Source organism: Canis lupus, chromosome 27 (genome assembly GCF_011100685.1).
Source record: "Canis lupus familiaris isolate Mischka breed German Shepherd chromosome 27, alternate assembly UU_Cfam_GSD_1.0, whole genome shotgun sequence".
In the NCBI taxonomy this organism is placed as follows: domain Eukaryota; kingdom Metazoa; phylum Chordata; class Mammalia; order Carnivora; family Canidae; genus Canis; species Canis lupus.
In genome coordinates this window covers 20,591,175-20,604,384 of record NC_049248.1, presented here as the reverse complement: position 1 = coordinate 20,604,384, position 13,210 = coordinate 20,591,175, and the positions used below count along the sequence as shown (strand labels likewise).

At 42.1% G+C, this 13,210-nt stretch overlaps 1 protein-coding gene across 1 annotated transcript; it reads left to right on the top strand.

Moving 5' to 3' along the window:
- Positions 1-361: 361 nt before the first annotated feature.
- Positions 362-9,653, top strand: LOC486765 (cationic amino acid transporter 3-like). The gene is made up of 3 exons (XM_038576149.1): positions 362-457; positions 3,355-3,564; positions 6,336-9,653. Exon 3 carries the CDS (start codon positions 6,527-6,529, stop codon positions 8,345-8,347), a length of 1,821 nt encoding a protein of 606 aa, XP_038432077.1. The 5' UTR covers positions 362-457; positions 3,355-3,564; positions 6,336-6,526; the 3' UTR covers positions 8,348-9,653.
- The last annotated feature ends 3,557 nt before the right edge of the window (positions 9,654-13,210 follow it).

The window sequence follows — 13,210 nt, the reverse complement described above, 5'->3', positions numbered from 1 at the left end:
TATCACACAGGCTGGGTTCCACCTGGTTCCCCACACTCTCCTCCTGCCAGCCAGGACCTTCTCTATACCCAGGACCCTGGAGAGCTTGCTTCTTCCTTCTAAGTTCAAATCTTGCCAACAAAGTATCCAGAAAAGTCCCATTTCATCTTTAGCCCACATCCTCAGGCAGACATGGCCCCACTGGTGTCTCATTGACTATCCACAGCTTTCCTCAATTCTAGCTAAGCCACCTCCTTCCTATTTGCACATTCTTCCAAGGCCCCTTCCTCCAGAAGGCCTGACTCTCTGAGGCCCCACCCCTTAAGACTCCGCCTCCCCAGGCCTCAACTCCCTAAGGGCCCAGCTAAGCACTACTCCAAGACTTGGCTTGGCTTGGACAAACTCCTTACTTCTCCCTGGGTTTGGCTTGCACTTTCTTCTCAGGTCTTGTTCCTCTGAGGCAGAAAAAAGCCTATCAGTAAGTGATTTCTTGTGTTTATAGACTTGCCAAGAAAACTGAGACAGAGCCACAGAGGAAGAAGTTTGGGCTTGGACTGCCAGTTATATGAGGTACCTGGAGTAGTCAGATTCGGAAACATAAAGTGGAATGCTGGCTGCCAGGGGCTGCAGGGAGGGAAGAATGGGGAGCTACTCTGTGTTGGGTACAGAGTTCCAGCTAAGAAAGATGAACAAGTTCTGGAGATGGATGTTGGTAATGTTTGCACAACAGTGTGAAGGTGAGGCTGGATTGGACCACCTGTTTTAAAGTCACAACACCCACTCTGAGCACCTCCTAGTCTTTTCTTATATTTCTTTTTCTCTGCAGTGCTGATTGCAAATCTAATGCAATATATATTCTTATTACTTATTTATAATTTGCTTTCTACTGCAATAATGTAAGCAAGTCAAGTGGAGGAGTATTTGTGTTTTTGCTTTAGCCACAGTGCTGAATAAATGGAGACCGGTCTATTAGTTGAATGAATAAATGAAGGGCCACAGACTCCTGGACAGAGATTTCTAGAGAAGGCACAAAGAGAAGGAGAAAATGGGAAGATTCCATTTTTCATTTGATTTTGTGACTTGATTTCTTCTATCCTTGGATATGAGGCTGGGCCCCAGTGTTCATGGTAGCTTTGTTTTGTTTATCTTTTGTATGTATTCCAAACGTTTTTCATGTTGCAAGGGTGGTTACACACTTACTATATTTCAAGTGCTTGCCCTGAACTCAAAGCCTCTAATCCTGACTGACCCCTACCAGAGTTGCAGGGTTGTTTGAATTAGGACTTCAGAAAATCTGGGGAAGCTCATCTACCTGAAAGGTTTTATACTTGTTTTGTTTGGGAGTCACTGGTTTGATTGGCTCTGGAGCTTTGTTATCTGGAAATTTAAGGAGGATGAGAGTATCTATAAACTTTGGTATCAGGAGGGAATTGTGCTTGGATACAGAGGGATTGCTCTAATATCTGGGGACATTATGTTTATAGTACACTTCTCTGAAACTTTGAGAACTTGAAAATAATTGTGTAACAGCCTCATTAGCTTTGCTCTCAACTCCTTCTCAAACTTCTAGCAAAGCAACTGGTATCCACACTATCTTTGAAGCTATTCAGGAGAAGCCACAAGGCCAACTTCCTGGCTGGCAGGAGTGTTAACACCCAACCACAGAAACCAGTGGAACTTACTGCCTTGGAAAAATGTGTTGAAAAGGGAAAGTCTAGAGTGAGGGAAGTATCTTTCTCAAGATAGAGGAATGAACATAATGACCTCCAGGACAGAGGAGAGTGGATGTGTCTGGCTGGAAAAGCAAGACAGCTTGCAATTTCATGGGTGGATTGTTGGATTTGACAGTAGTTCTTCTTGGGTACCTGGATCAGAAGTTTTGTTGTGGAGTTTCAAGGGGACTCAGAGACTGACAGAAGCACAGGGAGAAAGAAGGCAAGTGGGAATCAGAGGCATTATGAAATTCATACAACCTGGCTTCCTGTTCTCTGGCACCACTCTGCATTTCCTCAAGCACTTCCCCTGTGGCAACACCTCCTTTGGAAAGACTCTTCCTATTTAAACTGAGATTCACAGACCCAGGACTCATTAGGAAATGCCCTCAAAAAAAAAAAAAAAAAAGGAAATGCACTTGAAATAGGTGATTGAACATTGTTGTATCCTATTTACATCTCTGTTTGGCCCTTTCTCTCTTTCAAGAAAAACAAAAATCAAAAACTTTTGAGTAATCTCAAGATATAATAGTCAATCAATAAATCTATATATTCATTACCTCTCTCCTAAATGCCTCTTCTGGTTGCTTGCTACAATGATGAACAGATCTTTGTCCATGGTACTGAGGGTTGGGGCCAGGAGTGTAGAGATCAGAAGAAGGGGAACGAATATGGAACCTGGCCCTGCCCTCTGGAAGCTTTTAGACTGTAAAGGAATTTAAGGACACCAGCAGACAGAAAGGGAAAGTTAGTTTCAGTTGAACATCAGGACAGACTCTAGTGCTGGTGGGAATGGGTAGAAAGTTTGCATCATTGGCACAGCAGATAACTTACCCAGGCCACAGGATCATCCCAGGAAGGGTAAGCCAGGATATGAGGAGCTGAGTTAGGAAGGAGGTGATAGGCCTGAGGGTAGAGGGAGAATAAGGGCAGGGCCCTGACAGCTGGGTCAGAGTTTGGACAGAATAGAAAGCATTGGAATAATCAAAGTTATTGCACAGAGAAAGGGCATTTCTGCACATGGTGTTTGAGGATGATGTTTCTCCGTGTTGTTACAAGCTGGATTTATAGTAGGCTGTCTCAGGATACCCAATCTTGGGTTTGCTTTCTCTTCTGTAAGTTTGGGTGTTCATTTGTTTGTTCTGCTTGCTTCTGTTGGAGTCTTAAATATGATACTTTTATTCTCAGGTGTTTAATACTTTGGGTTGTTTCATTTATATCTTCATACATTATCTGTAGGGCCACTGGCTCTCATCTTCAGTAAAAGTAGGAAGAGCGCAAGGACCACCCTGAACAACACAGTTGAGGGAAACAAATTATCAAAAGCATTAGACCTCTGCAGTCTTGCCATTCAGATGGTCCTCCTCAGAAATTCCTGCTCAGGGTCCATGGATGGACTTCAGGATGACTTTTTTATTTTTATTTATTATTTATTTATTTATTTATTTATTTATTTTTTATTGGAGTTCAATTTGCCAACATATAGCATAACACCCAGTGCTCATCCCATCAAGTGCCCCCCTCAGTGCCCGTCACCCAGTTACCCCCACCCCCGCCCATCTCCCTTTCTACCACTCCTCGTTCGTTTCCCAGAGTTAGGAGTCTCTCATGTTCTGTCTCCCTTTCTGATATTTCCCACTCATTTTTTTTTTTTATTTTTGAGGTTTCCAACCTCAGAGGAGTCTGCGATTCAACAAATGTGAAGAACCACTGTTGTGTCTTTGTTGATTGTTATGTGGCTGGGGATGATTCCCCAGAGAAAGAAACTTGAGACAAGAATCCTTAGTGCCAACTACAGGAGCCTCCAGGACAATTGAAGGAGCTGAAGAAGAAAGAGGAATTGGAAAAAGAGAAATGGATTCAGAGGGAACTGGTAGGAGGGGTGCACCATCTTCTCTATCTTCACCCTTATTCTAGCAGATATTCCTTCTTTGTATTCTCCATATCCTGACAATCACAGGATTCCAGTTCTCCTTCATAGTAAATCTCCTGAGTGTTTGCTTTTTATCAGGCTCTGTACCAGGTCCTCTCACAACATTTTCTCCTGAAATTCCTGTGTGAAACCTGCAGTGCACAGAGTGGGGTCAGTGCCTCCCTCAGTCATGGTGTGTTCGCACCATCACTTCCTGTCAGGCCCCTTTTCAGTTCATTTTGTTTTCCTTTTTCATCTTTATCTCTATTCTCATTTCCCCTCCTCATTGAAGGCACTTGCTTTTCAAATGCATTTAACAAATGCTCTTCCAGTCTGTGCTCTGTATGTATATTTGATTCATTCACTCATTCAACAACTCTATGTCCAATTGCATATGCCTTCTGAATTCTACTATGATTGTGCTTAAGGATGGCCCCCAAGTAACACTCCTACCAGTGGCGCATGATTGTTTATATCTTCTTATTGAATTCTCATTTGATCTAGTGAAGGACAGGTAAGGTTCCTAATGGGTGAGGAGACTGAGGCTTAAGAGATTAAGCAAATTACACATTCATATAATCACCAGGAAGGGCCAGAGGGAGAGGATCTGAAGTTTGAAAATGCTCCCCAGGTGTCTTCTGTCCACTGTCTCCCACAACCTGAGAACCTTTGCCTTAGGACATCTTCCCTAGATTGTAAGGTCTGACTATGATACCTTCTAAAAAAGTAGGGATTCTCTAACTGGGTGGGGTGGTTAATATCCTATACTCCAAGGCAGCATGATATTTTTAAAGCAAATGTCCTCAAAGGCAAACAATTATCACTTATTTGCAGCTTTTACCTGCATGAATGATTGGCAGTCAGGGTTTTATCACAGTTGGAGTTTTCTCCACACTTTTCATTTCTATTTCCTTCTGTAAGGAAGGTAATACTGTTTATATATTTACCTGAGCCAGGTTTATAATATACTATGTATCTCACAGTCAAGTATACAGGAATTCTGGATTATGTACTCTATTAGGTTTCTTATCTTGGTTTGTATATTTGTTCAGCAAATATTTGATGAGCACCTAACTCACAGTCTGATGGAGGTGATAGGGTGAGTGTGGAATTTCTCAGCTGAAGTAGGAACTGGGCAGAGGATGAGGTTAGAAGAATAAGCACAGAAGAATAAGCACACTTATAGTGTTAAAAGGTTCCCTGAGGTAATAATTGAGCCTCCTTATCTCTCTGGTGTGCTTGTTGGTAAATTATTATATTGGAATTGGTGAGTAGCAAAAGGGAAGATAGATAGATTTGTAGACAGAAGGGCTGACCCATAACCCAAAGGTTCCATTTCATAATTTATAGAGAAGATCTTTCGATTTTGATTTGATCTTTTCGGTCTTTAAAAGCCTCTGACAGCATTTCCTAAAATTCTCTCAAACCCGAAGCCTGAGTCGGGAGGAGAGTGGGGGCTGCATGACTTTGCTTTTTCTGATCTCCACTATTCATTTCTGGGGCATTATTGTGAATTTTCAACCTTGAGGAGGCAACCATTTATAAAGCAGCAGTGCGGTAGGGGGAAAGAGGAACCACACGAGGAGTTTGTTCATTAAGAAATTATATTTAATGTAGTCAGACTATGGTTTGTGGGAGTTAAAAAAGCTCCTTGTGAAAATTTAATAGACAGTTACTAGTGAATGTTTTAATACAAGCTCACAGAGCAGGGCAGGGTCTTCAGTCCCCTGGCAGCTGACATCCCAGATGGTGCTGGGTATGTAGAGCCCAGTGTGGCCAGTGAGGAGACTGCAGAAGTGAGCTCACCTTCTCTCCTGGAGCCAGAGACAGAGGAGACAGAATGAATTGCTTTGGTTGTGAGCCACTCCTGAGGTGACTTACTTCTTTTCACCCTTCCCACCACGTTCTCATAACAATGCACATAAAAAGTATAGTGAATTTTGTTTGGGTGCTTTGGGTGAGATGTATTGAATGTCAGAATTCACAAAACCATCTTCCTGGCTCCTCTCCCTTCTCAGTCTTGAACCCTGGGGTGGTTTCTGCCCCCACATCTCCAGGGTTTCCTTTCCAGGCAGCCTGGTCCTCTCCTTCTTGCAGATGGTTATGAAGGCCCTGCCCCTTTCTTCCTCCTCCTCTCTGTTCACAGCACCCCTGTGGGCCTAGGTGGGTAAAGGGAAGGGGTGGTCTGTATATGTGTGGCCATCAGTACAGCTGAATGGATGAGGCAGGATGAGGAGAAAGGGGGCCAAATTGCTTCCTGGCCTTGGCTAACTAACATAGAGTCTAAGGGTTTTAAGGCTGGAGGACCAATATTTGTATTTAACCTCAGGTGATATTTAAAAAATGAATCGGTCTGTAATTGCAATGAGGTCCACTAGTCCATGAATTAATGCATCATAACTCATGCTTAAGCACTGCACACACATCCTGTGTGTGAATTATTGGACAATACATTCATGCCCTCTTGTGTCTTCCCACCTAATTAGTAGATGAAGCTATGTGAGTTATGTGAGAAAAATGGGATTTTGTTTTGTGGTGTGCAAAAAAAGAGGATGTTGGGAGGTATTTTGTATTTTTTCTGGAGGGGGAAAGCAGGGTTGATCTTTCTATGATGTCCTTTGGTGTAAGTTTCTGTAATATTTGGGCTGTAGCAGGTGATATGTGATTTTTGAGTTTTGGTTGGTGGGTTAAATAATCGGTTCAGTAAATATTTATTGTTTACCATGTCTTAGGCATTATGGAGGGAGAACACATACCAGAAGAAATATGAAGCAGTAGCTTTGAAGCCTGAGCAACCGATCAAGGCATCCTCGACCCAACCCAACTCAACTTAACTCAGCTCCCTGGACCTGATCTGAGACTTACAGCTCCCTGGACTTGCTACAGCTCTTTGATTCCAGAATTTTCTTCAATTCTAGCTAGAATGCTGCATCAAGCACTTCACAGATTTGGTAAAAACCTGAGACATAGACATCCGCTGGAGCAACCTGTGGCTGAACCTGCCCCTGCCAGGAGCCTGAGCACTCTGGATTTAGTAGGCCTGGGTGTGGGCCGCACAGTGGGTGTAGGTGTGTATATCTTGGCTGGTGAGGTGGCTAGAGATAAAGCAGGACCATCCATTGTGATCTGCTTGCTGGTGGCCAGCCTATCTTCTATGTTGGCTATGCTGTACTTTGCAGAGTTTAGTCCCCAGATTATCCACTCTGGCTCCAAACATCCCCACAGCTTTGTCATCATAGATAAACTTGGGGCTTTCATCACTGCCTGGATTCTCATCCTCAACAATGTTACTGCTATAGCCATTAGGATCTGGGCTTGGACCTTAGCTCTTGACAACCTTTTTGGAAACAAGATATCTCAGACCTTGCAGGAGACAATTTCACGACATGTTCCCAGGGTCTTTGCAGAAGTTCTAGGCTTCTTTTTTATGTTCCTTGTGTTGTTGCTCATGGGATTGCTGACTCGGAACATTAGGCAGCTTTCCCTGGTTACCAAAGTGGTCACATTGGTGAACCTCTTGGTTCTTGGTTTTGTCATCATCTATGGCTTCCTGAAAGGGGACCTGCACAACTGGAAGCTCACAGAAGAAGACTACATAAAGGCTGGACTCAATGACACTTCTAGCTTGGGACCTCTGGGCTCTGGAGGATTTATGCCTTTTGGCTTCCAGGGGATACTCCATGGATCAGCTACCTGTATCTATTCTTTTACAGGCTTGAGCATTATTGTTACCAGATTTGAAGTAGCCCAGAATTTCCAGCATTCCTTTCCTATGTTCATTGTGATTTCACTACTCATCTGCATTTTGGTGTACTGTGGTGTCTTTTCAGCACTTATGCTTATGGTGCCTTATTACCAGCTCCAACCTGGGAGCACCTTGCCTGAGGCATTTCTCCATACTGGCTGGGCCCCTGCCTACTATGTTGTAACTTTTGCATTCTTCTGTAGTATTTCTGTCAGCCTCTTGGATTATATGTTTCCCATACGTCAGCTAATCTCCATGATGGCACATTATGGCCTCTTTTTTCCTGTCCTTGCAAGGATGCAAACCAGCACATACACACCCATTGTGGCCACTGTGATCTTTGGGATTATTGCAGGAATCATGGTATTATTCTTTGGATTTGCCAATCTCTTGGACCTCATGTCAGTTGGGGCCCTGCTAGTTTACTCCCTGCTGGCTTTTAGTGTTCTCATCCTCAGGTATGAGCCTCAGAGGAGGAATGGGGGAAATGAAGCACAGGTGCAGGAGGAAAATGAAGCAGAGATGCAGGAGGAGAATGAGGAAAATGAGGCAGAGGTGCAGGAGGAGAACAGACCTGCAGCAGAGAAGCTGACTCTACAGGGACTATTTTTTCCAGGCAGCCCCACCCCCACTCCACTCTCTGGTCGGGTTGTCTATGTTTGCTCCTCACTGCTTGCTCTGCTGCTGACTCTTCTCTGCCTGGTGCTGGCCCGGTGGCCAGATCTGCTTTCTGGAGACCCAGTGTGGATCACAGTGGTTGTGCTGCTCCTGGTGCTCATCACTGGAGTCACTGGAGTCATCTGGAGACAGCCACAGAACTCCACTCCCCTTCACTTCAAGGTACCTGGTCTGCCTCTCCTCCCACTCCTGAGCATCTTTCTCAATGTTTATCTTATGGTACAGATGACAGCTGGCACCTGGGCCCTATTTGGTGTCTGGATGCTGATTGGGTTTGCTATCTACCTTGCTTATGTGATCCAGCAGCACCTGGTTCCTTAGCCCCACTTCACTTATGGCCAGAACTGTAGACCTTGAATTCAGTGGCGCCAGTACATATTTGGTTTGACATCATCACACCTGAATGCAGTGAGGGCCCCTGCACAATAATAGGGAGTACTTCTGAGGACATGGAAAGCTATGCCTCCCATGAGTTATTTGTAAGGGAACATTAATAGCACTTTGTATTTATTGTGAAGTGAAGAATGTGTCATTGCTCGCTCTCTTTTAAAGTTGTCTAATTTTCAATTGTGTCTTTACGGCACACTAGCTTTAAGAAAGTTTTTAAGTTCTTATTAAAAGAGCTAGATGGGGGTACCTGAGTGGATCAGCTGGTTAAATGTCTGACTTCAGCTCAGGTCATGATCTCAGGGTCCTGGGATCAAGCCCCATATCAAGCACCACACTCATGAGTATGGAGTCTGATTGTCCTTCTGCTCTTTCCCCTACTTGTGCTTACTCTCTATCTCCTGTCTCTAATAAATAACTAAAGTCTTTTTTAAAAAGAGCTATAGGGGTACCTGTGTAGCTCTGTCAATTAAACTTGAGTCATGATCTCAGGTTCCTTAAGGTTCTTCCTCCCTCTCCCTCTGTACCTCATCCCACTCATGCACTCTCTCAAATACACAGATAAATATATTTTTTAAGAGCTACAAAAATGTTGTTTTCTTTAGGTTAATATCCAGTGTGGAAATATTGGTATATCTATATTTAATTTTTTGAGGAACATCTATACTGATTTCCATAGTGACAGCACCTATTTATATTCCCACCCACAGTGCATGAGGGCTCCCTTTTCTCCACATCCTCATCAACACTTTATTTCTTGTCTCTTTGATTTTAGCTATTGTGACAGGTGTAAAGTGATATCTTATTTAATTTTAACTTACATTTCCATGATAATTAGTGATGATGAGCATATTTCTTTGTGTCTGTTGTCCATCTTGTACGTTTTCTTGGGAGTAATGTTTATTCAGGTCTTCTACCCATTTTTAATGGATTATTTGTGTTTCTTTAATGATGAGTTGTGCAAGGTCTTTATGTATTTTGGATATTAACCCCTTATTGGATATATTATTTGCAATATCATCACTCATTTTATATTTCACCTTTTTGTTTTGTTGATGGTTTCCTTTTCTGTGCAAAAGTTTTTATTTACATGAACTCAAAAAGATATATGCACTCTTATCTTTATCTACAATAGGCAGGATATGAAAGAAACCCAAGAGTCCACGTAAAGCTTAATTGATAAAGAAGATGCAATATATATACATATATATATGCAATATATATATATATATAAAATGGAATATATATATTGGAATATATAATGGATATATATTATATTATATATATAATGGAATATAATTCAGCAACAAAAAACGAAGGTAATCTTGCCATTTGTAACAACATGGATGGACATAGAGGTTGTATGTTTTGTTTATTTTTAAAGATTTTATTTATTTATTTATTTATTTGACAGAGGGAGAAAGACGGAGAGAGCCAGAGAGCACAGCAGGGGGAACAGCAGAGGGAGAGGGAGAAACAGGGAGCCCAATGTGGGTCTCCATCCCAGGATGCTGGGATCATGACCTGAGCTGAGGTAAGACACTTAACTAACTGAGCCACCCAGGTGCCCCGGAGGTTCTATTGTTAAGTGGAATAACAAGTCAAGAAACATAAATACCATATGATAACATTCACATGCACACTTAAGAAATCCAAATAAAAACCACAATGAGATACCACCTCACACCAGTGAGAATGGGGAAAATTAACAAGACAGGAAGCCACAAATGTTGGAGAGGATGTGGAGAAAGGGGAACCCCTTTCTTGCACATTGGTGGGAATGTGAACTGGTGCAGCCACTCTGGAAAACTATGTGGAGGTTCCTCAAAGAGTTAAAAATAGATCTGCCCTACCACCCAGCAATTGCACTGCTGGGGATTTACCCCCAAAGATACAGATGCAATGAAACGCCAGGACACCTGCACCCCGATGTTTATAGCAGCAATGTCCACAATAGCCAAACTGTGGAAGGAACATCAGTGTCCATGGAAAGATGAATGGATAAAGAAGATGTGGTCTATGTATACAATGGAATATTACTCAGCCATTAGAAACGACAAATACCCACCATTTGCTTCAATGTGGATGGAACTGGGGGGTATTATGCTGAGCGAAATAAGTCAGTTGGAGAAGGACAAACATTATATGGTCTCATTCATTTGCGGAATATAAAAATTAGTGAAAGGGATTATAGGGGAAAAGAGAGAAAATGAGTGAAAATATCAGTGAGGGTGACAAAACATGAGAAACACCTAACTCTGGGAAATGAACAAGGGGTAGAGGAAAGGGAGGTGGGTGGGGGGTTGGGGTGACTGGGTGATGGACACTGAGGGGGGCACTTGACGGGATGAGCACTGGGTATTATGCTATATGTTGGCAAATTGAACTCCAATAAAAATTTTTTAAAGGAATAAAACAAGAAAGAAAAGAAAGAAAGAGAGAAAGAAAGAAAGAAAGAAAGAAATAAAGAAAGACAAATGATAAAAAAAAAACAAACCCCAGACTCTTAATTACAAGGAATAAACTGGTGGTTGCCAAAGGGGAGAAGGGGGGGATGGGTGAAATAGATAAAGGAATTAAAAACACACTTATCTTGATGAGCACTGAAATATGTATAGAATTGTTTAATGATTATGTTGTACACCTGAAAATAAAATAACAATACTGTATATTAATTATGCTTCAATTGAATATAAAAGAAACTGGAAAAAGACCAAAATATAAAAGGTAAAATAGGGTTGCTGCCTTTAAGGGACTTATATTCTAATATAAGGGGTGATGTATAGCTGTAACAAGTACAAAGTGTTGCCATAAGTAGTACACAAATAATGTGTTTTGGGAATTTATAGTGGAGGATGAGCATTTGTGTCTGCCACAGTGGTGGGAGTTGATTGGTAAAATCAGGGAAGACTTTGTTGAAGGTTGGCATTTTATTGGCTCTCTCCAAACACAGATAATTTTCTCCAATGGGCTGCAGGGAGAGATTGCAGGCAGAGAGAACACCAGGAGGAAAAGCACAGGAATACGAAGCAGTGTTCAGAGCACTGAACAGGCTGCGTAGCCTGAGCCATGGCTGTGTGAAGGGGCAACACAGCAGGCACAGGTGGATTGCAGCCAGAGCTTTCCTCTGAGTAAAAAGCACTTTGACTTTGATCCCACTGCCCACACTGAAAATCCCCGGGGCTGGTTCTTCTACTTGGCCATATCTGCATTCTTGCATTTTAAAATTTCTCTATTGTTGTCTGCTTTGGTCCACCTGCTCAGAAAGTGCACAGCTGAGAGCCATATGTCCTGGATCCTGGTCTTGTTTCCACCACTAACTAGCAATGTGAGCTTGGGTAAGCCACTCAGTTCCTTCCATGCTCTGCTTTTTTATGTGTAATATGAGAGATCACAACTGATCATTTCTGATGTTCCCTTTCCTGAAAGCATTCTAAGATTTCACCTGATTCTTCTATTTGTTAGCCTCTTAACTAAAGACATGCAGGTCTTTCTACTGTATGTGATCTGAACCTGCATCCTGCCCACTTTTCACTACAACCTATCGTTGGAGCTGTGGAGGCACAATAACTAACTCCATCTCCCCCTCCTATGAATTGAACCATTTGATAATCAAGACATAGAGACAAATGTTTAAACCATCTTCTTTAGATCTGCAGCCTAATTGGTTTGCTAATCTTGCATCACTAGACAGACATATTCATCACAAGTAGTACTGAGCAACCCCTGCCTCCCAACATGGAAGAGAGCCTACTTCCATTAGACTTTCTGGTGTATGAGCAGGTTGGTAGGTATGTATCCTATAGACAAGTTGGTTCTGATAAAGAAAGAAAACCAACAAAACAGTGGAACAGGTTGAGTTGGGCATACTCAGTCCTGCCTCTTCAACTCACTAATCAAAGTCACACTGAAGAGAGTGCTGGATAGAGGCCAGGAGTAGTACTCTGCTCAGTGGTGCTCAAACATCAGCAGGTGTCACCTCACCTGGAGGACTTGTGAAAACGGAGATTGCTGGACCCTGCCCCCAAAGTTCAGAATAATGTAGGGCTGGGTGGTGCTAGAACTTTTACTGGTAACCAATTCCCCCATAAAATGAATGCTGCTGCTCCAGGGACCACACTTTTAAATTCAAGGCTCCAGCTGAAGCCCCTTCAATATAAAGATGAAGCAAGAAAAACAAAAGAACTCTGAACATTTACCTTCATTTAATGAAATATCTAGGTTAAAATAACATAGTTAATCCTTTAACAATAGGATAAGCATAGTGTATCATTTCACAATGGATACGTATATCAAATCCTCACAACATACGTGTTAAATATTTTACAATTTTACATGTTAGTTATTTATTATAAACCTTTAAAACTGATATTTAAAAAATAAAAAAACCACAATTGTCTGTGTGTCTTTATTTTGTTTTCTACATTATAGATTTTAGGTGAGGAGTATATCTTCTTCAATCCCCTAGACCACCCAGCTGGGGGCCAGGCACATAAAGAGGATCTAACAAATTAATGTTAAAATGAATTGAACCTTATACATTTCTTTGGTATAGAAAATTCTACATACTTTTAGGCTAGCACTGTGTTATTCCTTTATTTTTTTATTAGAATTTTTTGTATATTATTTCATTGGAGTTCAATTTGCCAACATATAGCGTAACACCCAGTGAACATCCCTTCAAGTGCCTCCCTCAGTGCTGGTCAACCAATCACCCCATCCCCCACCCATCTCCCCATCCACTATCCCTTGTTCGTTTCCCAGAGTTAGGAGTCTCTCATGTTCTGTCTCCCTTTC

Bases quoted from the DNA above. Each gene is read 5' to 3' on its own strand.
- LOC486765 (XM_038576149.1), top strand. From the start codon at position 6,527: ATGCTGCATCAAGCACTTCACAGATTTGGTAAAAACCTGAGACATAGA.